The sequence below is a fragment of the Lepidochelys olivacea genome, assembly GCF_965140295.1.
Source record: "Lepidochelys olivacea isolate rLepOli2 genome assembly, chromosome: 2".
Classification (NCBI taxonomy): domain Eukaryota; kingdom Metazoa; phylum Chordata; order Testudines; family Cheloniidae; genus Lepidochelys; species Lepidochelys olivacea.
This window is the reverse complement of record NC_140412.1, coordinates 21,361,163-21,388,221: the sequence shown is the minus strand read 5'-3', so window position 1 is coordinate 21,388,221 and position 27,059 is coordinate 21,361,163. Positions and strand designations below refer to the sequence as shown.

General features: G+C 42.5%; 2 protein-coding genes across 5 annotated transcripts in view; one reads left to right on the top strand and one right to left on the bottom strand.

Moving 5' to 3' along the window:
* The window catches only part of WASHC5 (WASH complex subunit 5), a 69,944-nt gene extending 58,312 nt beyond the window's left edge, over positions 1-11,632 (bottom strand). For all 4 annotated transcript variants that reach the window (XM_084619527.1, XM_084619526.1, XM_084619525.1 and 1 more), the window contains exons 1-7: positions 11,500-11,632; positions 8,780-9,082; positions 6,143-6,288; positions 4,820-4,904; positions 4,060-4,160; positions 2,898-3,087; positions 2,216-2,368 (exon numbers count right to left, since the gene is read on the bottom strand). In XM_084619527.1, coding sequence (XP_084475653.1) covers positions 2,216-2,368; positions 2,898-3,087; positions 4,060-4,160; positions 4,820-4,904; positions 6,143-6,288; positions 8,780-8,965 — 861 coding nt within the window. In that variant the 5' untranslated portion in view covers positions 8,966-9,082; positions 11,500-11,632. The remainder of the gene's footprint in view (positions 1-2,215; positions 2,369-2,897; positions 3,088-4,059; positions 4,161-4,819; positions 4,905-6,142; positions 6,289-8,779; positions 9,083-11,499) is intronic.
* NSMCE2 (NSE2 (MMS21) homolog, SMC5-SMC6 complex SUMO ligase) overlaps positions 11,449-27,059 on the top strand; it is a 183,366-nt gene continuing 167,755 nt past the window's right edge. Inside the window, 3 exon segments of the mRNA XM_084619530.1 lie at positions 11,449-11,541; positions 11,543-11,816; positions 14,867-15,013. Of these exon segments, the coding sequence (XP_084475656.1) occupies positions 11,464-11,541; positions 11,543-11,816; positions 14,867-15,013 (499 nt within the window). The 5' untranslated portion in view covers positions 11,449-11,463.

Sequence of the window (27,059 nt, the reverse complement as noted above, 5' to 3'; positions counted from 1 at the left end):
CCCAAGAATACAAACCAAAAAAAAAAAGAGTTCATTAGGGCCCATTGTGACTGTGTTTTGCGTGAAGTGGGGACATGCCTAAAACCATGAGAACCAGGATGACTAATTTCACAAATTACTGAATGTCCCTTAAAGATTAAGATTTTCAGTCACTGACAACTGAGTGCTGATTTGAATCCAGCCTAGAAGTGAAAGGCTCTATCATAACTGATCGTTCCAACACAGAGCCAGCCATTTAAATATTTGTATCATTGTAGAGCCATGGTTCCCAAATTTGGTTTGCGTCTCGTTCAGGGTAAGCCCCTAGCAGACCGCAGGACGGTTTGTTTACCTGAGCATCCGCAGGTACGGCCACTCGCAGCTCCTAGTGGCCACAGTTCACCATTCCCGGCCAATGGGAGCTGCAGGGAGCAGCGCAGGCTGGACCACTGTTTCCCGCAGCTCCCATTGGCCAGGAACGGTGAACCGCGGCCACTGGGAGCTGCAAGTGGCCGTACCTGCAGATGTTCCAGGTAAACAAAGCGTCTCGCGGCAGGTATACGAGCCTCTGATAGTGTGGCTGATGTTATTAGGCCCTGTGATGGTGTCCCCTGAATAGATATGTGGGCACAACTGGCAACGGGCTTTGTTGCAAGGATAAGTTCCTGGGTTAGTGGTTCTGTTGTGTGGTATGTGGTTGTTGGTGAGTATTTGCTTCAGGTTGCGGGGCTGTCTGTAGGCAAGGACTGGCCTGTCTCCCAAGATTTGTGAGAGTGTTGGGTCATCCTTTAGGATAGGTTGTAGATCCTTAATAATGCGTTGGAGGGGTTCTAGTTGGGGGCTGAAGGTGACGGCTAGTGGCGTTCTGTTATTTTCTTTGTTAGGTCTGTCCTGTAGTAGGTAACTTCTGGGAACTCTTCTGGCTCTATCAATCTGTTTCTTTACTTCAGCAGGTGGGTATTGTAGTTGAAAGAAGGACACCATCACAGGGCCTAATAACATCAGCCACACTATCAGAGGCTCGTATACCTGCACATCCACCAATGTGATATATGCCATCATGTGCCAGCAATGCCCCTCTGCCATGTACATTGGTCAAACTGGACAGTCTCTACGTAAAAGAATAAATGGACACAAATCAGATGTCAAGAATTATAACATTCATAAACCAGTCGGAGAACACTTCAATCTCTCTGGTCACGCAATCACAGACATGAAGGTCGCTATCTTAAAACAAAAAAACTTCAAATCCAGACTCCAGCGAGAAACTGCTGAATTGGAATTCATTTGCAAATTGGATACTATTAATTTAGGCTTAAATAGAGACTGGGAGTGGCTAAGTCATTATGCAAGGTAGCCTATTTCCTCTTGTTTTTTCCTACCCCCCCCCCAGATGTTCTGGTTTAACTTGGATTTAAACTTGGAGAGTGGTCAGTTTGGATGAGCTATTACCAGCAGGAGAGTGAGTTTGTGTGTGTATGGGGGTGGGGGGGATGTGAGAAAACCTGGATTTGTGCTGGAAATGGCCCACCTTAATTATGCACATTGTAGGGAGAATGGTCACTTTGGATGAGCTATTACCAGCAGGATAGTGAGTTTGTGTGTGTGGTTTTTGGGAGGGGGGTGAGAGAACCTGGATTTGTGCAGGAAATGGCCCAACTTTATTATCATGCACATTGTGTAAAGAGTTGTCACTTTGGATGGGCTATCACCAGCAGGAGAGTGAATTTGTGTGGGGGGGTGGAGGGTGAGAAAACCTGGATTTGTGCTGGAAATGGCCCACCTGATGATCACTTTAGATAAGCTATTACCAGCAGGACAGTGGGGTGGGAGGAGGTATTTTTTCATATTCTCTGTGTATAAATAAAGTCTGCTGCAGTTTCCACGGCATGCATCCGATGAAGTGAGCTGTAGCTCACGAAAGCTCATGCTCAAATAAATTGGTTAGTCTCTAAGGTGCCACAAGTACTCCTTTTCTTTTTGCGAATACAGACTAACACGGCTGTTACTGTGAAATCTGTCATATATGTTCATAGCGACTAATATTCACAAGGGATATCCTTTACTCAATCAACATGCTCCAAAAGAAGTATAATCTAATCTCCCTAACGGAGTTACTATTCTATTCTCTAAGACAGTATTTTCTGCAAGGCACACTTCAAAAAGATACTTCAAATAAAAGTTGCACTGCAGGCTTAAATCCAGTATGCACTGTAAGAACAACAATAGAATTTACCCAGTTATCTGGAAAATATTTATCCACTATCTCTCTCATTTTTGCTTGTTGGGTGTGAAGAATAGAAGGGTCAAAATAGAGAATCACATACAGCATGGCAGCTTGAGTAGCCAGAGCAGTGCTGCGATGCTCTGGTAATGGATATGCAGAAACCTAAAACGTGGAAAAAAACAAGACATATGTAAATATTAGCATGGTGCACTTAAGAGAACAGTACATTTATACCATAAGGCTATCATCTCTGTCAGCTGGGTATCTTGGGCACATAAGTCTCAAATCCATCCATCTGCTATACTGAGCCCTTTACATCCTGCATCTCACTAGAATATGCAAGCTAATTTACAGACGCTAGCCAGATTTTATAAAAATATTACCTTGATGTAAATGATTCGAAGGCAGGAAGGACCATGCCTGAAACAAAGTGCTAAAGATGGACTAGAAGGAGTGGGCCAGGAAGGAGGCATTTTGGAGGAACTGGGAGTTGGTGGGGCGGGTGAGTTTAGTATCAAAGCGAGGCAGAGACTGCAATAATCCAAGCGCAAGATAACTAGAGTATGGAGAAGTGTATTCCTTCACCTTTACATTGATAAATTGAACAAATTCTGCATATACCAATAGGGTCAAGAAAGTGCCTTTTTATTAACAAACCCTTAAGAGCACCAAAACTCACTGATTAACTCACTTGGTTATAGATGTCATCAGATCTCAAGCGGCCAATAACCATGCTGATGAATGTTTCACTTATGGGTACCCTACTGAAGTAACTTTCAGGATAGTTTAGAGGCCTTTTAGCTCCTGGTTGGCTTGAGTACCCAGTGCTTCGAAGCAGCTTACATATATCATCCATATTGGAATCAGCAGATCGAGCAGCACTAGGTTATAAAAGGAAAAAGAATATGTATCTACATGAACTGACCCATTAAACACCCCCCCCCAAAAAAAACCCCCAAACACATTATTTTCCCCTTACCAAGGAACGGCAGCTATAGATGCCTATACTGGAATCCTAACTAAGGGCACAAAGCATGAATGAAACAGAGAACCTTATGCATAGTTCACAGAGGATAGAAACAGAAAGCATTCAATTCAGGAGATGAATCTGACATTTCCTTTTACTTCTGAATTCCCTTCCTTGCCCCACCCTCATATTCTGGAAGTGAGGAATTTCCACTCTACTTTCTTATGTCTGAAAGTTAGAAGAGGCATCAGTTGAGGTGTGAGGATTCATTTAAGGATTAAACAAGCATATCTTTTTTCCTTTTAGCGAACGTATTACTGGTGAAAGGGGTTAGATTGATATTCTTGGAGGATTCTGTGTGATTTAACAAAGATTCCTGAGTTCAGCTAGCAGCTCTATTTATTGATTGGACCTTTCAGAAGTGTGCTGTAACTGTAGGAAGTACATTCGGGGATAAATGTACTATCTGGAACTCGGCATATTTCACAAAATTGTTCTTGTGCCTTTGGAAACTTGTTATATTCTGATAGATGAGGGTTACAGTACTGAAGCTGTAGGCAGAAATATTTTAGCCAAGGTGACCAAGTCCTCATAAGGTCAGAATCAGAACAAGTCTATAGCACTGCTCATACAATTGGATCTACGCAGGAAGCAGTTGGATCTGTGCAGGCAGACCTTGGTGCATGAAAGAAGTAACCCTGATGTCCATGAGGCTCTGCAGGGGCACCAGCAACCACTATGTGGATCTGATTGCAGGAAAGGAGCTAATACCTCTACATCCCATATTAAATTAATGCCTATAGAAAGAAAAATCTTAGCTAAATATACTGCATGCTACATTTTTACTACACAAACCACATTCAAATACTTCCAAGCACAAGGATACCTGTATCTATAGTAGGAAACCAAGATTCTCTCTCTGACCTCCCCTTCAATTTTCTGGTCAATGACCAGCAACATGACTCCATACAAATAGAGAGCTTCACACTGTTGAGAAATAATATGAATTAACAAATTAATGCTATCTAAACACTAACATATTTACCATTAATATTTTAAAGTGAATTAAGTGTTTTTACATCTTCTGAAAAGTGCCAGATGACAGTGATTCCATGTTTTGTCTCATCAATCAAACAGATGTAGCTCAGACATTACTTCCACACCTGGGCTTGCCAAAAAGTTTGTTAGAAGTGGCTGCTCGAGAACAAGGCTAAGCATGAGAAAATAGTCTCCCTGCCAATCTATTTTTAGCTTTGCAGAAATACCCACTTGTCTTACTAGTGGAGCGATCTATGTATGGGACGAGGGCAACTATCTGCTAAAATGGTCTGAGATGACCAACTTATTTCAGAGTGGCCATTAAACGGTCCTCAGGTGGCAGTGAGTTTTGGATCACTAATGACCTGGATCAGATTTGAACCATAATGAAGTGAAAATGAAAACGTTTCCTTATCCTCTTACCATTTCCTACATGGATTCCTGACAAAAAGTGAGCCACAGAGCTTGAATGCATTTTGTGAAGTTAAAATATAGACAACAGACAATATGTTTAAGTTAAATTTAGAAAGGGTAGATGCCAAATTGTATCTGACGCTAATATAGTTGATGTAGTTTATATTACTGGTTACAAACTGGTAAATACTTACTAGAAGTTGCTTGCCATCTTCATTAAGGAGCACAGTTTCTATTGTTTGTTGAATGTAAATTCCTTCATTGAGATCATCCAAATATCTACAAACAGTAACGAAGAGTAGGTCACTCACCACCAGGAGTCCGTTTTCTGTTCTCAACTGATGTGCCCTTACGAGCAAGTGGGGCAGTTTCCCCTGAAGCTCAACAGAAGAGTGTAGAAGCCCGGCTTATAAGGTTATGACAACATCTCCCAGAGTATAAAGTTCACTTAGCAAAGATTCAACAAGCACAAGTTTCTCAAGCACAGAAAAAAAACAGAAAGGTCCTAATAATCTGAGGAAGGCATTGGAGGTCTGAGCCCACTAGATGTAGAGTGTCTCCTGCAACATACTGATCATGCTCTGGTTCAGTTAATGTCAATGAATTGGAGAGTATTCAGTATCTTGCAGATTTGAGGCCTTTATTCAAGTGAGAACAACTCCTTTGCAAACCATCCCCTCACCTCTGTATGGATGGAGGTAACCTAAAGAGTAGAGCATGGGAAGGAAAAACTAGGAACTAGTCAGACTAGGAGAAAAGGCTGGAATATTATGCAGAAGGTTAATCAGAGCTTCATCACTGGAGTCTAGAGGGCATTGACAGTTTGACAGGAGGCCCAGAAGTCACCTCACAAATATCAGTTACTGTAAATTTCCCTAATATAGCTCCATTCCATTTTGCAAGGGGAAAGTTGGAAGTGGAATGGTTTCATCTTAATTTTTAAGAGGGATATATCTATCTAAAAAAGGTTTTCTAGTACTCGTCCATCACCACAGTAGCTGAGCACCTTCCACATAAAATCAATAGCTAGAGCAAAGTCCCCACTGGATTTTATGGAGTCTCTGGCAATTCTACATGATTTCATGAGCCTTTTAAAACAGTAACCCTGGGGTAAGGTAGTTACTCAAACAAATAATTTAGGAAAGCAGTGCCATTGGAGGTCAGAGATAGAGAGGTACAAGCTAAAAATTTTTATCTTAATTCTCATACTCTTTTGCAACACCAAAAAGTTGATTTTATAATAATAGATCTCCCTTCATCCACAGATGTCAAAAACATTTTACAAAGATGGGCAAGTATCATCATTTCCAGTTTACTCATAAGGAAAGGAAGACACAGGTGAAGTAACTTGCCCAAGGTCCATCAACATGTTGGAGACAGTGACAGAAGCATAACACAGTGCTCATTACAGCAGGTCATGCTGTTAAGTAACACAGAAATATTTAGGCAGAGAAAAAAAAACAATTAAGATCATACAATTACTGGAGTCACTACACTAACAAATCTTACACACATACCTGTTTAAATCTACAATATATTTATGGACACTTTGAAATGCTAGATAAAATCTTGTCAAAATTTCTATGTTGTTTTCACGAAATTCTTCATCTAAATCCAGTAACTCAGGTTTGGCTTCCAACTTGCCTTCACAGATCTCAGGCCCCTAAGAAGAGGAAATTGATTTAAAAATTAGTAAAGAACATTGATCAGAATTATGACTGTTCGCTGTAGGAAAACAGTATGTGAATTAATTATGTATTGAGCAATTGCATCCACCTTAACTACCAAAAAATAGCATTGTCAAGGTGTGTTCAGCTAACTTTGATTTCACAATTAGTTCTTCCCCCAAAAGATATTTTGGACGTTTGTACTTATAAATCAATTGTATAATAAAAGGTTGATGGATTTTACATGTTATTAGGAATTCTTATATGGAAGCTGCAAACATAGTAATTAACACTTTGGGTGAAATCATGGTCCTATTGAAGTCAGGAAGACTTTTGCCATTGGCTTCAGTGGAGCCACAATTCCACTCTTAATACTTTTGATCCTCCCATATTCAGGCTGGATTCTATGACCTTAAGTGCAAGATTCTGCAAACAGCAGCTCACATAATTAGTTTTTTCTAATGCATATTATCTCTTTGAAGGCAGCAGAACTATGGGTGTGTTGGCAGGCCCAGGCCTCATGTTATTCCTCAAAATAAACCTGTAGAGTAGGTATGCATTTTACAGATGGAAGGGAAGCTGCAAAGGGTGCTGCCACCTTGAACTTTATAAAATAAGTAACTTAAAAATATATTTGAAGTCTGACAGCTGCCTAGATCCTCATGGCAATTTTTGTGAGTTTTTAAAATATTTCTTTTTCTCTTGGTCCTGTGTGAAAGATCCACACATGCAGGACACAAGGACTGACTGACAATACAGGTAAAGCAGTGAAATTGACAGCATATATTACACAAAGTAAACAAACAATTTTTAATCTCAAATCTCTTTCAAATATAGTGATTTTAGATGTTACTTGTATACTATGGATTTTAGACAAAAAGCATGATTTCCAAATTGATGATGTGCCTTTAAATCTATTTGTGCCTCAGTCTCCCGTATGCACAGAGGAAAATGAGGTCATAAATGGGATTAGAATTTGAGCTCCCGATTCCCCATCCAATGCTCAGAGCTCACCACTCTTTCTATAAAATACCATTACGTGATCAGAGGTCTCTTACTGTACAATTCTCGGAAACAGAAAGGCAAATTAGTCACTGTGAGGATCCCTTCCCAAACTGTCCTGAAAAACAGCAAAGTGAAAGCACTTTCAGAAGTTAAACCCAGGAAGGGAAAAAAGGGATCCTCTCTGGCCACTGATCCTGCATATGCTTGTTAGTTCAGCACACGTGAACAGATCTAATGGAGAACGAACCACCACAGAATTGTTATTAAAAGGAAGTTATATAAAGATAGCTTTCAATGCAGCAGAAGATAGAGAACAGGGTTAAGGCAACCAGAAATGTATCAGGAATCTCATGATACTACTTGAAGGGAGACAGCCATTGTTGACATAATCAGAATTTGATCGTCCTGTTGAAAGTGAGATTTTAAGTATGAAACTGTCCTTCAGATAATGAAAAAGGCCTAATTCCACTTTTTCAGCTGGGACAACCCAACAACCTTTTAAAAAAGGGTGTATTTTGGGATTTCTTATTCAAGTGTGCATTTTATACCATCCCTTTTTTCTCCCCTTACATCCTCCTTCCAAATAATCCGATAGAGCCAATGGAATTAAAAATCAAATTCCTGTTGTCCAGACACAAGATCTAGACTATACTCTGTTTTTGACTCACAGGAATAAACAAGACAGGGGAAAAGGTGTGACATGAGGTTTTTGGATTTAGTTCACTCAAGCAATAAAGAGCTAAATGTGCAGGCATATCCAAATTGTAACCTCACTTTGGGTGAATTTATTGCCAATACCAAATTCAGCATAAAATATAATTTTATTAATTACTATCAAATGTAAGAGTTTAACACAATTAATTACTCAAGAATGGCAGGTTTTAACACATGCATACGAACAGCTTAAAACACCCTAGAGCAGCGGTTCTCAAACTTCAGCAACCTGAGGACCACCACTTTGATTTAAAATTTTTCGCAGATCCGCAAACCCCGACTCACCTCCAGGTCCCGCCCACACTTCACTCCTTCCCCCAAGGCTCCAGCTCTTCCCACAACTACTCCACCCCTGCCCCTCCTCTTCCCCACTTCTTTCCCCAAGCATGCCCCATCCCTGCTCCTCCCCACGCCTCCTGCATGCCGGGGAACAGCTGTTTCCTGGCATGCAGGAGGCACTGTGAAGGAGGGGAAGGAGTTGATCAGTGGGGCCAGTGGCCCCAGACATGATTCCACCCCCTCCCCCAAGTGCGTCCCATCCCCGCTCCTCCTGCTCCCTCCTAGAGCCTCCTGCACGCCACTGAACAGCTGGTCCCTGGCATGCAAGAGGCGCTGGGAGAGAGGGGCAGAGTTGAGGTAGGAAGGGGTAGGAGTTGATCAGTGTGGGTCCACAGATGCCAGTTTGAGAAACGCTGCCTAGAGAAATAGTGCTCCAGTAAGAAAATGATGGTTCAAGAGAGAGATTTAACATGGCAGAGTAATATTTACCTTAAAGTAACTGAAATCAAATATGATATCCCCATACTTCTGTTGATCAGCCTTGTCTTTGAGCCTAAAAACACTAGGAATAAACTCAGACAGTCTCAAAAGTTCTGCAATGATGGCATTTCCACAAGAGACAATCCGAAGAATTGCCTGGCCACAGTGATTGTTTTCAGCTAGAAAATCAACCATCCTGAAGATGACTGTGACAGAGTAGTGATATTATTGCAGTCTGTTTTTGAGTTTCAATCTTCAAGTCATTTGGAGAAAGAAGTCTAACTGGAAAACTACATGCGCCATCTAAATTACCTGTAAAAACAAAAAATCCACACATTCAGCACATTTTAAATGGCTCAATCTATAGATATTAAAGTAACTCTGGAAAAACTATAGTTATAGAACTCTATATACCCCAGCAACGGAGAGTAGATGGCAGATGAAAAATAAACACTGTAGTGTATCTTCCGCATATATACAGCACTTAGCTAAGACAACTCCAAGATCAGATGAGAAACTGTAGCACAATGACAGGTTTCAGAGTAACAGCCCTGTTAGTCTGTATTTGCAAAAAGAAAAGGAGTACTTGTGGCACCTTAGAGACTAACCAATTTATCTGAGCATAAGCTTTCGTGAGCTACAGCTCACTTCATCGGATGCATACTGTGGAAAGTACAGATCTTTTTATACACACAAACCATGAAAAAATGGGTGTTTACCACTACAAAAGGTTTTCTCTCCCCCCACCCCACTCTCCTGCTCGTAATAGCTTATCTAAAGTGATCACTCTCCTTACAATGTGTATGATAATCAAGTTGGGCCATTTCCAGCACAAATCCAGGTTTTCTCCCCCCCCCACAAACCCACTCTCCTGAGGGTAATAGCTTATCTAAGCACAATCTTTACCAAAAGATTTCTGGACAGCTGCTAAAAGGCAAAATGATCAAAGCAGATGACAGGCCAAGCAGCAGAAGCAAGATACGGACACAAGCTAGTACTTTATAAAATGAGTTAAGAATAGCACAGCCACCTTAGATCTATAAAACAACACAACCAAAAGTGCTACAGCAAAGTGGATAAACATTTAGATGAATGAGAGCTAACTGCAGCTCAGGGTCAATCATTTATTCATTGGTTTCAGAGTAACAGCCATGTTAGTCTGTATTCGCAAAAAGAAAAGGAGTACTTGTGGCACCTTAGAGACTAACCAATTTATTTGAGCATATTCATTGCTACACAGACACCTTTTCAACTGTGGTCGCACTTCTAGGTCATAGCGATCTCTCTCCAAGTCAGGAATCTTAATTGTATCCAGTTAAAAAGACCCCAAAAATTACAACTGTCCAATCACTTCCTTTTTCATATAGTTTCAGTCACTACAATTATATGTAAAGTATGAATAAGAAATCAAAATTAATTGACTGTTTGCAGCCTTGAGACAAACAATCTGTTTAATTTTTGCATGTCTCTCAGCTTGCACAAAGGAAATCAACAAAGTGAGTTTCACTTTTATTTGTGGTCACTTTCCCTAGGAGATATTTAGTGCAGCAATGTTAAAGGCAACTATTTTCATTTTTTAAAACATCTGTGGAAATGTTTGTATTGATTTTAGGTTTCATAAAAGCTTGTTTTAAAAAAATGTTGAGCTAAATCTAAGTTGACAGCTTCCCCTTTAAACCCACTCTGCCACAGCATACCTAATAAGAGCCCAATCTTTCTCCTGTTTAAGTACACAGCCCTGGAATGAGTTTTACCTGGCTACAGAAGTTTGCCCATGCCATCCTTATTGCAGGATCAGGACCTAAATCAAGGACAGCAGGACTGGGCCTTAAATGATGCCTCACCCTACCCTCCAAAAATGCAGTTCATCAGTCTAACGTGGTTTTTTTATTTTAAATGAATGTCAAATTAAAATATTTCAAACTCAAGAAGACAGTTGGTGGTCCAAAATAAGTAACTTGCAGAGTGGTTAAGTCTTACTTACAGGGACAGAGATAGGCCCTCATTTTGGACTAATATTAAAGGCTCCGTTTAGCAGTCAATGACTTTTGTACAGTATGTTTCAAGGAGATACTGAAGAACTCACTGGCTTTCATCCCACTCGTTACCTCCGGCTTGTGCAATGAAACAAACATCTCCCACCCTCACTGGCATTTACCAATTTCCCTTCACACCAAACCCACATGTCCCAGGCAGGGTTGCCAATTTCGCTTGGACATATTCCTGGCGGTTTTCATCACATGACAAGCGTCAGGGGGTAACCGCGCTAGTCTGTATCCACAAAAACAACAAATAAAATGCCACCAGAGTCCTTGCCATCACATGACATAATCTTTACTTCCTGGAGGCTCTGGACAATCCTGGGCGGTTGGCAACCCTACGAGTCCCAGGTACTCGCGCTCTAGCCTCCCCACCAGAGAAATGCCCCGAGTGCCTCCCAAACACAACCTACCCTCCTACCCAGGAAACAACACCCGCAAAATGACACCGTCACCCTCCCACCATCACAGCCGGCCCCCCACCCAGGGCGTTCCCCAGACACAGCCCCAGCACCCCCTCGCCCCAGCATTACCCAGCGCCCCGGAATTAACCCTCAGCCAGCCACCCTCCGAAATCACAACACCCCCCGCTCCCCGGGGGTGCGGCAGAGCTCCTGCTTCCCCACCCCCACCCTAAATAGGAGCTCCCCAAGAATGCCCTGGGCCTGCCAAGGCCCCCCCCGCACTTACTGTGCCAGCCGGGCTCCCTCCTCGCCCAGAAAGGCGCTGGGCTAACCCCCGGGCCAGGCCGCTCGCAGGCGATTTCTGGAGGCCCGGACGCCGCAGGCTGGAAGGCCTCGGTGCAGCGGCCCGCCCAGCCGACGCCAGCGGCCCTGGGTCATGTGCCCGGGCGCCGGCTGATGAGTCGGTTCCTGCTCGGTGCCCGCCTGCGCCGTGGAGCGTCAGCGCCTCCCGTGGCGGCGGCGGCGGTTCCTATAGGGACGGAGGGGAGCGCGGCCTGCTGCCGGCGGAGCCGCCTCAGGCCGGGCCTGAGCCCCCGGCACCAGGTAGGGGGGCTGATGCCTTGCGGGCGCCCCGCCCGGGCAGGGATTGGCGGGAGGCTCCCCGGTGGGGAGGGAGAAGCTGCCAGCAACGGGCGAGAGGCTGATGGGCCTCCCCTCAAGCACTCCGCTTTAGCTGGGTGGATGGAGTGTGTGTGCGCGCGTGATGTTACCCAGTGAGGTTAGTCTCAGTGTGGATGCTCCCAAACCTGGTGCATATGTCGCCCCTGAGGCGTTTGCAGCTCCCTCTGGCCTGGGGCAGCCTCGTGGTGGCCCTACTGCCACCTCTGTGCCTGCCAGCGGGATGCTGTGGTGTGGCCCCAAGATGTGAAGTGAAGGCCGAGATAGCACCGCTCTTTGCTTGGCATGTTTCACCTGGAAACCCACCCCAGGGTGGTGGGGGGATCAGCACTAGGACAATAACTGACAGGCAACCTCTGGCCCGGACAAAGGGGAGCACTGAGTGTCTGCGAGGGTGGCCTTGGGAGTATCAGGGATACTTGGCATTTTTCATCCGTAGATCTCAAAGTGTGTTGCAAAGGTCTTTTTTTTTTATCCCTGTTTTAAAGATGGGGAAACTGAGTCATGGGGCAGCTGGGTACTGACACATTCTGCAGAATCTAAATGTTCATGTAAAATAAAAAAGAAGTTTCTAGCCATAAGGTGCTAAAATGGGTTTATGGAAAATAGATCCTCTCAAACTAACTTGATATCTTTTTTTTGATGGGTTTATAAATTTGGTTGATAAAGGTAATAGTGCTGATGTAATATACTTAGACTTTTGTATGGCATTGGACTTGGCACCATACAACATTTTTGTTAAAAAACTAGAAGCATATAAAATTAACATAGCAAATATTAAATGGATTAAAATCTGGCTAACTGATAGGTCTCAAAATGTAACTGTAGCTGCGGAATTGTCATCAAGCAGTTATGTTTCCAGTGCAGTCTCCCTGGGAGTGGTTCTTGGCTCTGTGCTATTTAACATTTTTATCTATGACATGGAAGAAAACCTAAAATCATCACTGATAAAGTTTACAGTCGATTTTGGTCAATTTCATGGTCATAGGATTTAAAAAATTGTAAATTTCATGATTTCAGCTATTTAAATCTGAAATTTCACAGTGTTGTAATTGTAGAGGGCCTGACCCAAAATGGAGTTGTGCGGGGAGGGGAAGGGTCACATGGTTATTGTAAGGGGGTTGCAGTACTGCTACCCTTACTTCTGCACTGCTGCTGGGCCCTTACTTCTGTGCTGCTGCTGGCAGGGTGCTGCCTTCAGAGCTGGGCGCCTGGTAATAGCCGCTGCTCTCTGGTTGTCCAGCTCTGAAGGCAGTACCGAAATAAGGGTGGTAATACCGTGACACCCCTAAAATAACCTTGTGACCCCCCCCCGCAACTCTCTTTTGGGTCAAGACCCCCAATTTGAGAAACGCTGGTCTCCCCTGTGAAATCTGTATGGTGTAGGGTAAAAGCACAAGAGCTGGGCCCTCAGTCAGCAGCCCCACCCTCTGGCCGCCCAGCTCTGAAGTCAACAGTGTGGAAGTAAAGGTGGCATGGTATGGTATTGCTACCCTTACTTCTTTGCCGCTGTTGGCCGGGCGCTGCCTTCAGAGCTGTGCGCCTGGTAATAGCCGTCGCTCTCTGGTTGTCCAGTTCTGAAGGCAGCACCGAAATAAGGGTGGTAATACCGTGACACCCCTAAAATAACCTTGCAACCCCCCCACAACTCTCTTTTGGGTCAAGATCCCCAATTTGAGAAACGCTGGTCTCCCCTGTGAAATCCTTATAGTGTAGGGTAAAAGCACAAAAAAAGACCTAATTTCACAGGGGGAGATCTCAGATTTCATGGTCTGTGATGTGTTTTTCATGGCCGTGAATTTGGTAGGGCCCTACAGATGACACACAAATTGGGGAACCATTAGAAAAGGGATAGATAATAAGTAAGGATATGATTCTGTCATGGAGGTCACAGGTTCCGTAACTTTAGTGGACCTCCGAGACTTCTTTGGCATCAGCCCAGCTGCAGCGGGAGGGCTGAAGCAGCTCTCAGCCACTCCTGCCCTCCTGATGGGGCTTGGAATGTTCAGTTCCCCTCCCCTATGAACAGGTTATTGGCTTCCGTGAATTTTTGCTTATTGCCTGTGATCTGTCTGTGACTTTGATGAAAAATTTCTGTGACAAAATCTTAACCTTAATAATAAGACAAAAATATATTAATGCCTCTATATAAATCCATGATATACGCACATCTTGAATACTGCATGCAGGTCTAGTTGCCCCATCTCAAAAAAGATATATTAGAATTGGAAAAGGTACAAAAAAGGACAATAAAAATGATTAGGGGTATGGAACAGTTTCCGTACGAGGAGAGATTAAAAAGACTGGAACTTTTCAGGTTGGAAAACAGACAATTAACTTATAGACGAGCAATGGTGCGTAACTGTAGGAGCAAGCAATCCCATTACAGGTGGGAAAAGTCCCTTAGGAGCTGGTTTGGCAGCCAATGTACCAACAGAGGAAAGGCAGCGAATCAGTGAGAGAGCTAGGCTGCTGGTGGTAGAGCTGCAGCGTTACTTCTGTGACCTTTTTGGTAATAGAGACACATCACTCTTTTCCAGTGTAGGAATTGGGTAATTTTACGAGTGAATGCATTCTTGGGACAGAGTCCTGTCCTTTGTTTGATGGTCTCTAAATAAGTGACAATTGTTAGTCTGTTTCTTCTGAGGGCTGCCTGTTTGTCAGAACAGCCCTTATAATCAGTGGGCATTTTACCTTTAGTGAAACAGTGTGCACGAGAATATGAAAGCCACAAGCCACTTTCTGCAGTATAATGCTGTTCTGCATTGCACCATAGATGTTTGGTGTATCTGGGGTGAAATCTTGGCTCCAGTGGAGTCAATGACAAAGCTTCCATTGACTTCAGTGGGGCCAGGATTTCACCCCTGCTCTTCAACATGTGATTAGAGCTGTTGGGACTTTAAGTTGTATATTTGTACTTCTGTTTCTTTTTCCAAACGCTTTATCTCTAAAACCCCTTTTCTGTTATTTCCAAGGGAATTATTTCAAGATGCCTGGGGGTTCAGTGATTTCGTTCAATTGTGTGGATTCTTCTCTATCGTCTCTGAAAAACTGCCAGTCATACATAAACACTGGGATGGATATTGCTACGAATGTTGCTCTTGACCTTGTGGAAAATTGCAGTAAGTAATTGTTTAGAGTACATTATCTTGTTTATTATCACCTTTGAACGTTATAGGCGGTCCTAAGCATGCATATGTGGGCCTGGAAGCAATAAAAATCCAGCTTCTTTACAGAGAGTAGCAGCTTCTACTGTCCTGTCTACTTTAGGGAGTTATCATTTAAATCACTTCCCTGTCTTGAAAGATAAACCGAATGGAAATATAAATAGCAAGAAAACAATGCTCTAGTTCTTGTACCACAGAAGGCCAATTATATGTCAGTGTTCGCTATTCTGCAGCTTTGCAGAAGATTTAGCAGTGCAGAAAGTGGGGGGAGGGAGACCAATCCAAAAAATCCTAAACTGATTAAAAAATGACTCTGAGTTCGAATGTAGCTCCTTTGTATTTGTTCTGATATTTTCATAAGTGACTAGTGATTTTGGGTGCTCAACTTATAGCACATTTAAGAGGCCTTTCAACCAGCCACCATGTCAGAGACAGTGGACAGGATTCTTAGCTGTGTGTCATTCCCATTACATTGGCAGTGCAAAGGGAGCAAAAAGCTGGCTTAAACAGGCAGCTAGAGATTCCCCTTGCATACAGGAATCCATGGCTGGAGTAAAACTGGTATAACCCATCCTATATTCCTCTGCTTCTGGTGTCACCCCATCTCTACCCAACTTAGGGGGCATGCTGGGGTATGAGGGAAAGTGCTAGAGAATACGGCATTTCAGCAATCCCAGATGCTCAGAATGACCCCTAGTAGTCAGTGTTAGGGGGCTTATTCCTTCACCCACTTACTTCCCTGGTCCTTCTCACATGAACAGAGAGCAACAATACCTGAAGTCCAAAGGTGCAAACAATTTGATGGAGATTGGAGTGAACTTCCAGCAAGCATGATTCCAGTTTCCTTCCTTAGTGTCCCCCTTCCCAGCTCTGACACCACAGAGCCTTACCTGTGTCCCAGTTCCTATTCCTGCCCTTAGCTAAACATGATTCCAATTTCCCCATTCCCTGTTCCCATTTCCCCCACCCACACGCTTCCTGATTGACTGCAGACTATATAGTAAAACTTGAGTTCTGCTTCGCTATATCTTTACCAATCATTTTACTGAAATTTAACTAACCAATCCTGACATATTGTAACATGATTATTTAACCAATTATATCCCACCACCTTAATTAGTTTACACCCAGCAAAATTAATTATACAGCAGACAGAAACAATCACAGAACCAGACAGAGATTATACAGACAAACAGTAGGGAAATGGGGACTACAGTGATAGAACAACAAAGAAATGAGAATTTCACATCCCAGCTATGGATAAGTGAGTTCTTGCCAGACCGGATGCTATCAAACTAAGTTTCCTTTTCCATCTTCTAGGCACTTCCCTTTCTCTGGAGGCGATAGGCATTATCAGGACAGGATTGTATTCCTAACAGCCCAATAGCACCTTATTTGAATGTGACTAGGTTGGAATGTGAGGATGTGACCATTCGCTTCCCAGCTTATGGCTGCCTCTGCTGCTTAGCCAAAGGCCTTAGCCTAAGAACAGGGCCTCAGACTGTCACAGTAAGAGAAGGCCCTTACACTGGCAGACAGTGATTTTGATTCTTTCTTTTATACCTCTATAACTAGCTAAGTGATAAGAATACACCTAAAGTCTTAGAGTATAGGCCTTTACAGACAGGCCTGAATATCTATATCCTAACAGTCAGTTATTGCCAGCACAAGTTAAAACAGCCCTGAGGTTGCACAATGTGAAATATGAATGGGAAAATGGGAAATGACTGCCTAAGAAGGAGTACTGCAGAAAGGGATCTGGAGATCACAGTGGCCCACAAGCTAAATATGAGTCAACAGTGTAACACTGTTGCAAAAAAAAGCGAACATCATTCTGGGATGTATTAGCAGGAGTGTTGTAAGCAAGACACAAGAAGTAATTCTTCCACTCTACTCTGTGCTGATTAGGCCTCAGCTGGAGTATTGTGTCCAGTTCTGGGTGCCACATTTCAGGAAAGATGTGGACAAATTGGAAAAAGTCCAGAGAAGAGCAACAAAAATGATTAAAGGCCTAGAAAACATGACCTATGAGGGAAGATTAAAAAACTTGGGTTTGTTTAGTCTGAAAAAGAGAAGACTGAGAAGGGACATAACAGTTTTCAAGTACATAAAAGGAGGAGGGAGAAGAATTGTTCTTCTTAACCTCTGAGGATAGGTTAAGAATCAGTGGGCTTAAATTGCAGCAAGGGAGGTTTAGGTTGGATATTAGGAAACACATCTTAAATGTCAGGGTGGTTAAGCACTGGAATAAATTGCTTAGGAAGGTTGTGGAATCTCCATCGTTGGACATTTTTAAGAGCAGGTTAGACAAAAACTTGTCAGGAATGGCCTAGATCAGGGATCCACAACCTTTGGTGCATGGCCCATCCGGGAAGCGGCATGGGCTGAGGGATGTGCTGGCTGCCGCTTCCCACAGCTCCCATTGGCCTGGAACGGTGAATCGTGGCCAGTGGGAGCTGTGATCGACCGAAACCTGCGGACGCTGCAGGTAAACAAAGCGTCCCGGCCCGCCAACGGATTTCCTTGACAGGCCACATGCCAAAGGTTACCAATTCCTGGTCTAGATAATACTTGGTCCTGCCATGAGTGCAGAGGACTGGACTAGATTGTTGTACCAATAAAATAAAAACCAGCAGGATCTTATTAAAGGGAAAAAGGCAAAATACCACATTTATTGTGAATACAGAAAGAATCATAGTAAGCAGTTAGTTATAGCTATAACATTCCATTCAATCTCATATTTATTCACACATTCATTCATACAAACACACACACACACACATACACACCCACACACACAGGTTCTGCAAGGTTGTTATCATAGTTACCAGCCTTAGAGTTGCTCATGCCAAGCCACTGGCCAGGTGGCCTGGACCTGAGGAGGGAGCAGGGCCTTGTCAGATGCTCATCTGATGCTCCTGGAAGTTGGTTTGCAGAATCAGACCCCAAAGTTCTCACTTTTTAGAGTCTATTTTTATAGGAATTTCTTCCTATGCCAGTCTATGGGAATTGCTTCATCATGCTGTTGCTGAATCAATCAGCAGATAGCACATTCCTGACGGCTCCAAGATGTTATCTTGTTCTTTGGTTCTCCCATCCTTGAGGCTGTTGGGTGGATTCCAGTCTGCCCTCCGGGGGGTCCTCTGGTTATTTCCACTTGACGCCTTCTTCAGCCGATGGACACTGGATTCTTAGGCTGGCACCTCCCTGATCATTCAGTTATTATCCACACCAAGCATCCATCCACATACATCCTCTATCTCTATTTTAATCACAATTGTTAATACAACAAAAGAGTGGGGAGTCTCTGGGTGCTGTTTCTGTTGTTAGAGTATTGCTTTGAGTCTCTCTCTCTGTGAATTGCTTTGAGAACAGACTCTGTCTTAGAATGTACTAACACAATTAGCAGCTTGCAAGTTTCACACACAGAGGGAGAGAAACCGTACCAAAAACCAAGAGACCTCTTAATTAGTAATACCCTGGAATTGAAACTATGGGGAATCAAACTCATTTGTGATTTTTAATACAGAATTTCTTTAATATGATCCAACATGATGACCTCTCGAGGTCCCTTCCAGTCCTACGATTCTGTGATTATGAATTATATGTAACACTCTGGACTAGAACTCAGGAGTTCTATTCCTGGCTCTGCCACTGGCCTGGTGGGTGATCTTGGGCAAGTCATGTCAATTCTGTATGCTGCAGCTTCCTCACCTGTGACATGGGGCTAATGACACTGACCTCCTTTGTAAAATGCTTTGACATCTACAGATGAAAAGTCCTGTATAAGAGCAAGGTATTATTATTATTAACACTGATCTATCACACAAGGCCATTTACATGATGAAAATATAACATGGTTACTGTTAATTTAGCTTATGGTACACCTGTGCAAGTATTTTCTGTGCATTTCATTCCTGACTTGGGGTCATTTTCTGCAGACTTGAATGTAATGGTAAGATGTTCAGTTGCATTAATATTTCACTTAAAGATTGTGGAATGGTTTGCTGGGCTGAAGATCACTCTGAAAGGTTCAGAGAAAGATGTGGGACGTGGTGAAGGGCAGAGTTAAATTTCCAAGTGTATTGTTAAGGGAAGTGTGCTTCCCCTATGTTGGATCAGAATAGGGCACGTTCCAATGAACAAAGGATCTTGAAAGACAGCTTTTTTTCCTTTTTCGATTGACATCTACAAAAATATAAAATGAACAAGTGTGTAGTCGAGCTCCCCTTGGCTACAGTATCAAAAAGTCAAATTGAGGAAGAAAAAAAGAAAATTAATTTCCAATGGAACAGTACTACTGTGAAGTACTATTTCTAGGAGAGTAATATATGCCCTTAGAGCTCCTACTTTATGCTCTCAGAACTCGGTGTGATTATGGAAGTCAGCATGTTCAGTAGTGCGTCGATTCTTTGCTGAAATTGCAGCTTGGGTAGGCTTTAAATTTTATGCACCTGTCATAAATATAAAGGGAAGGGTGAACACCTTTAAATCCCTCCTGGCCAGAGGAAAAACCCTTTCACCTGTAAAGGGTTAAGAAGCTAGGATAACCTTGCTGGCACCTGATCAAAATGACCAATGAGGAGACAAGATAATTTAAAAGCTGGAGGGGGTGGGGGAGAAACAAAAGGTTCTCTCTGTCTGTGTGTTGTTTTTGCTGGGACCAGAGCAGGTCAGAACTCCTGTAAAGGGCTAATAAGCAATCTAGTTAGATATGCGTTAGATTCTGTTTTGTTTAAATGGCTGATAAAATAAGTTGTGCTGAAAGGAATGTATATTCCTGTTTTTGTGTCTTTTTGAAACTTAAGATTTTGCCTAGAGGGATTCTCTATGTTTTGAATCTGATTACCCTGTAAGGTATTTACCATTCTGATTTTATAGAGGTGATTCTTTTACTTTTTTTTCCAGTTAAAATTCTTCTTTTAAGAACCTGATTGCTTTTTCATTGTTCTTAAGATCCAAGGGTTTGGGTCTGTGTTCATTTATGCGAATTGGTGAGGATTTTTATCAAGCCTTCCCCAGGAAAGGGGGTGTAGGGTTTGGGAGGATTTTGAGCGGGGGGAAGACGTTTCCAAGCGGGCTCTTTCCCTGTTATATATTTGTTAGACGCTTGGTGGTGGCAGCAATAAAGTCCAGGGGCAAAAGGTAAAATAGTTTGTACCTTGGGAAGTTTTAATCTAAGCTGGTAAAAATAAGCTTAGGAGGTTTTTCATGCAGGTACCCACATCTGTACCCTAGAGTTCAGAGTGGGGAAAGAACCTTGACAGCACCTCAGAGAAGTAACAATTGTAATAAACTATTCTGGATCTTGTTTGGACAAGGAATTGGGCTATTCTTTTTAGCCAGCATTGTTTCATGCATAAAAGGGATGTGTTATTCAAACAGTCTTTTTGTCAGAGCTGAGTTGGTTTAATAAGTTTTATTTCCTATATTGAAAAAATAGTTTCAGTCCCCTCTGATTCTTCCCAACCAAGCAGAAGTGTGTGTGTGTGTGTGTGGTTTTATTAGAACATCTTGTTTTGATGTTGACATCAGTTTAGGTTTTTTGCACATATGTACCAAAGGCCAAGTACTATCCTGAAATACATGAGAGTAAGCTGTGTCAGTTTTTTTCAACAGGGCATTGCATTGCGTATTGTGCTTGAGTGCAGAATTTGATATATAAAGGGTGTTTGGTGCTGAAGGCTGCTGACAACTTTCAGGAATAAAATGCTTTTAAGGGCCTGACTCTGCAAATACTTACCATCAGGCACACTGTTTATACTATATGCAGTACTGTTCTTCGAACCTGGAACTAAAACAATAACATACTAACTTCTAATTTTACAGCAATAAGTGTATTATAACTAGTTTAAGACATTAATGCTAGGGATGTACCGGGCATATTTTCTACAGAAATATGACTGTTACTTTGATGAGTTCATGCTGTGTGGTTTTTTTTTTTTTCGTTTTTTTAAAGATGATAAAGCAGTGATTTGCAAAAGAACATGAGAACAAGCATATGTTTCCAAGTCCAGAGTGCATTAGTAATCTTTAAAGTGTAAATTGTCTTTGATGAATCTAAAATGCTTTTATCCTATGCCGGTCTTGAGCATTTCTTCCTTCCCCCAACCAAGTAGTGTCAATTACTGCAGATTAACATTCTGAACTATTTCTTTTTTACATTTGTTAGTTGCATTTGCAGTGTTCTCCCTCCTTTCCCCGCGGAATGTGTTGGAAACCAGACAGCTTTGTTCCTTTTTCTATTTTCCTTTTTTTTTTCTTTTTTCTTTTCTCATGAGTGGAAGTTGTGAAACAGATGTCAATGTTCAAATGGAGTAAAAAACAACCACCATAACTTGCGAGGGGGAAGGCGTGGGCAAGGTGTAAGCAATATTATTACAAAACAAAATGGAAAGAAACCAGCTCCTCCCCATGCCTCTGTGATGGCCCTCACCTCTGACCTGCCATAGCTTTTTGGGAAAAATCCATACCCAACCTGGGAAAAGCTCTTTATTCTTCGTATGGGAGCTGTGGTATCCACACTGCATGAAGTGGAGTTAGCAGCTATATAAATAGATAGTAGTGACCTTATGTTGAATGAAATGGGAGTGTAGCTATTTGTTGAATCGAAAAAGCTGCTGATGGGAAAAGGTGCCAGACTAGGGAGTATGAACTGACAGGATATTCAACAGATTGTACTAATCTTAATAGTCCTTTGTTTTTGACTGTCTTCAGAGGACCTCAAGCACTTCACAAGTATTAGTTAGCCTCACAACTCCCTGTGAGGTAGATAAGAGAGGTAGGAATTACTTATTCCACCACTGAAATGAAGCCACTCTTTGGGTGCATCATGACAGTTGCTTAACAACACACAATAACTACACAACAATTTAAGACAGAAAAAGTAAAGTACCATGTCCGATTGGAACAATAGAAGACATCCTATATAGGAAGAGTGCAGTTACCTGAGTTTGGAATTTCAGACAGGACAGTAGGGTTAATGTGCTTACTTTTATAATAGGAGCCCCTGTTTCTTTCATGACCATGAGCAGTCAGAGCTTTGGTTTGATGTCTCATCTGAAGGATGGCACAAGAGCAATACAGAGCTGTCTAATTCCATATTGTGATTGCCACCAGCTGAATTGAAATTGCTACTTCCCCATAGCACCTACATTTCCTTCAGGGTATCTCTCATCCAAATACGGACCGAGCCCATCTCTGCTTAGCTTGTGAGATATAACAGGTTCATGAGACAAGATAACATGGCTGCTGGTCGGCACAAATATCGGGTTAAGCTGCAATAGTTTACTTTATTCCCTCTGAGGCCCTTTGCAAAATCTGTCTTTAAGATTCTTCAGTACAGTCTCTGTAATAACAAACACTTAGCTCTGTTCAGAATTAACTGGGGTGGGGCTGTAACTTTACAAGGACACATGCTTGAGGGTTTTAGGCTAGACATTTCAAGTTCTTGTAACCTCTTTGCACATGTAAGTTCCATACCAAAGTTTTATCCATCTTTTACTCTCCGCTAAGTCTTTCACAAGTTGAAGTAGCCTGATTGGTCATAGGATTCCAGTGGGGGTGTTTTCCATTGTTAGATAGACTTTTTTTATATCTCTTACAATATATAACTTTATTGAAATTTAAGCACAGTTCACACTGTACTATACATTGGAATGCGCAATCTGGGAAAGAGATAGGAGCAGTTCCTTTGAAGCTGTGGTGATATATACCTGCTGATAATCTGGCCCCATATGTAGGGAAGGATGATCTTGTGTACAGGAAAAGTGTGATGTAGAAGATCTGTTTCTGTATAACCTTTGGAAAGTTCACTTTACTTTTCTGTGATTCAGTTACCCTATCTGCAGAATAGAATAATATTTCAACTTCTTCAAATGTGTATTGTGAGCAGAGTCTTCCCCAGGAACTGAAATTAGAGGGGGTGTTCAAATTTGACAGGGGAAGGTTGAAAAATGACTGAACTGGCAACACTGCAATGATGTAACTAGTTGACACTGCATGTAACTGGGGCAGGGCTGGTGGAGGAGTTCAGGAGGGTGTACATGGGAAATCCCTGATTGTGAGGAGTAAGACCTTAATCCTGCAAAGACACCTGCTTCACTTGACCGGTTCTGTTGAGCTAAGTGGAACTAGGAACTACGCACAGTTTAAAGTTAAGCAGGTGCATAGGTCTTCGTAGGTTTGAGCCTAATTTTTTAACGTTTGTGAATTACTTTGGGAATCCCAGTGGAAGATACTACAGAAGTACAAAGTATTATTATTTATTGTGTTGTAGTAAAGAGATCTGCTTACACCCAGTAATCAGAAGCAAAAGAACAACAGTATCTAAACAACATATAAAATCTTCATGAGTCATTCAAGAATTTAAACATTCAGGATTACACATTTTGTATCTTTTTTTTTTCTCCTTGGTGCATCTGAGCATTACTTTGCTTTCCTAACTACTGCTGCACTCTGGGAGCTCCTCATCAAGCTATGTGAATGAGGACTCCTAAGGCTGTTTCCTCTGAGAAGCCCACAGTTTGAGTCCATCTGATACATTAGATGCTTAGACTGTTTTGGCAATGAGCATTACATCAGTCATGTAAAATTTCATTAGCCATTCTGCTGCTCAGTCCCCCAGTGCATTTAAATCCATCTGAACTTTCTTTCAATCCTACATAAATGTTTACTGAAAGAAACAAATCACTATTATTAATTATTCAGGACATTTATTGCAATTTATGAATTTATGTGGCATCTAGCATGCAGCACTAAGCCTGGTTAGAGCTACTCTAATATGAGTAAAGAATAATATTAAAGCACTAATTTTGCAAACCTTCTGCTTATGTGAATAGTACCATTGACTTCAGTGAAGCTGCTGTTGTGATTAAAGATTACTCGCGTGTGTGAGCGTTGGCAGGTTTGGTCTCATAGCACTGGCAATGTCCTTGATGTTGTTAAAGAGACAAAATAGACAGTCCCTGTCAGCTAGTTCAGACAACATATTTAGACTTGTAAAAACAAGTTTCTATCAAACGAATATTAAAGGGACACATTATTTTGAAATCTAGTGTGTGTGTGTGTGAGAGAGAGTTAAAAGTAGTGTCAAGCTCTACACCCACCCCTGATCCTCCTGGCAATTTTTATTGTTCAAAAGTCACATTTTCCTTTCTTTTGTTTTTTAATGTTTTTTGCTCTTCTGTTGCTGCATAAAAGACCCACACAAACACAATGGAAAACTATGTATAGTCAGTTCCACTGTTTCTTCTGTACAGTCATAGTGCTGTCATATGGACTCTTTCTCTGGACTGAGGCTACATTTAAGCATGTGCTAAATCTTAAGCATTCATTGAAGATAGTGGACCACTCAAGCATTTAAAGTTGAGCACATGTTCAAGTGCTTGGCTCGATGGGGGCCGTAGCAGGCAAAGTATCTGGAAGTGAAATTTGCTAGAAACTAATTATGAATAAGCATGAAGCCAACTTGTCTATGGTTTCAGAGTAACAGCCATGTTAGTCTGTATTCGCAAAAAGAAAAGGAGTACTTGTGGCACCTTAGAGACTAACCAATTTATTTGAGCATAAGCTTTCGTGAGCTACAGCTCACTTCATTGGATGCATACTGTGGAAACTGCAGAAGACATTATATACACAGAGACCATGAAACAATACTTCCTCCCACCCCACTCTCCTGCTGGTAATAGCTTATCTAAAGTGATCACTCTCCTTACAATGTGTATGATAATCAAGTTGGGCCATTTCCAGCACAAATCCAGGTTTGTTCTGGAAGTGGCCCACCTTGATTATCATACACTTTGTAAAGAGAGTGGTCACTTTGGATGGGCTATTACCAGCAGGAGAGTGAGTTTGTGTGTGTGGGGGGGGGCGGAGGGTGAGAGAACCTGGATTTGTGCTGGAAATGGCCCAACTTGATTATCATACACATTGCAAGGAGAGTGATCACTTTAGATAAGCTATTACCAGCAGGAGAGTGGGGTGGGAGGAAGTATTGTTTTATGGTCTCTGTGTATATAATGTCTTCTGCAGTTTCCACAGTATGCATCCGATGAAGTGAGCTGTAGCTCACGAAAGCTTATGCTCAAATAAATTGGTTAGTCTCTAAGGTGTCACAAGTACTCCTTTTCTAGTCTATGGTATTTTCATTGCTTTAGCTCAGTGCTATGCAAATGTAAACTACATAAAACTTACAAAAACCTATTTCCATTTTAATAAACTAATATGTTCTGAGTATGCAGTGTTGTTGTAGCTATGTCAATCCCAGGATGTTAGAGAGACAAAGTGGTTAAGGTAATACCTTTTATTGGACCAACTTCTATTGGTGAAAGAGACAAGCTACACAGGAAGAGCTCTGTGTAGTTCAAAAGCTAGTCTCTTTCACCAATGGAAGTTGGTTCAATAAAATATATTACCTTACCCACCTTGTCTCTCTAATATGTTTGAGTATCAGATGAAAAAGCTTACTTTTTTAAATGATGGGTCTAGATTCTTCTGTCATTTATGTCAGCATAAATCTAGAGTAATTCTGTTCATGTAAACTGATTTACTTTGTGTTTACACCAGTGTAATTGAAAGCAGAATTTGCTTCATTTTTTTTTTTACTTGACATTGTCTTAACACTGGTCTCAATTATATGAACTACTTATGACAGGGTCAGGCCAGATGGCTACTTGAGAGTGATAAAAGGCAGATATATTAGCCCCAGGTTAAGTAGGTCCCTTTTCTCTAGGTAAGGTAACAGGGAAGGTGGTGGGTTTTTTTTTTGTTTGTTTGTTTGTTTTTTTTGGAAACAGAAAAGAAGTTTATTTGTAACACTTACAAGAATTACCAAAGGAAACAAAACAAACTATGCAACAAAACAACGCAAACAGAAGGTATAACACAGCAGCTTTCAGGAGGGAGAAGTGTTCAGGCTAGCCTGGGCCCAGAGCGGTGGGGCTTCCTCGACACTCGTGGTCTTCCACCCCCTTGAGTTACCTAGGGCCGCGCCCAGTGTCACCGATTATCCCTCTCCTGAGAGTGCCTGGCAAGATGGGCACGGCTGCAGGGTGGGCGGATTAGGGGTGGGGGGGTAGACACCCATGTATTATAGGACCCCTCCTAGATGACAGTAATGATGGTATCCACAGCGGCAACGGCTGGGGCTGGCGTCTCTCGCTCTTCCCCTCAATTAAAGGGTCAGACGGAGGGAACCGGACGGGGTCACCGAGCAGAGAACCCCGGACAGTGCCCACCGCTCCTCGAAGGCGTCAAGGGAGTCGGTGGATGCCGCCCAGAGGAACTCCGCCCGGATACGTGAATGTACTGAGGATCGGAAAAAGGCCCTACAATCGCAGGACGCTTCATGGGCCAACCTCCCCTCTCTGGTTTTATAAATGGCTGTTTTAGCCAAGGCTAGGAGGAGGTTAACCAGGAGGTCTCGCGACTTTGTGGGGCCACGGATGGGGAGTGTATAGATAAAAAGGTGAGGGGAGAAATGAAGCCAAAAGCTCAATAGAATATTTGTGAGGAGCCGGAAAAGGGGCTGCAATCTGGCACACTCTAAATATACGTGCGCCAGGGTTTCCCTCACATTACAAAAAGGGCAAGTATCCGGGATGGGGGTAAACCATGTCAAAAACACGCCCGTGCTCACAGCTCCGTGAAGGAGCTGCCAACTGATGTCCCCGACGGGCCTCGGGACCAAGGTGGAATACAGGCTGGCCCACCGAGGTTGCTCACCCTCCAAGGGTGGCAGGAGGTCCCACCACTTTGTATCGGGGCGGAACACCAGGGTGTGGGCGTGAAGGGTATGAAGCGTGAGTGTGTATAAATAATTCCGTGATGCAATCTGAAAACTGACCAGCTGCAGTTCATGCAGTCGGCTTGCAGTGAAAGGGTGAGGGGTTTGTTGGGATCGGCACGGTAGGGGCCCAATGGAAAGGTCCGGCGGGCCTGGGGTAGAGGATGGGCGGGGTGCGCCCTTGCGCAAGGCTTGGTTGACATAAGCCCGAGCAGC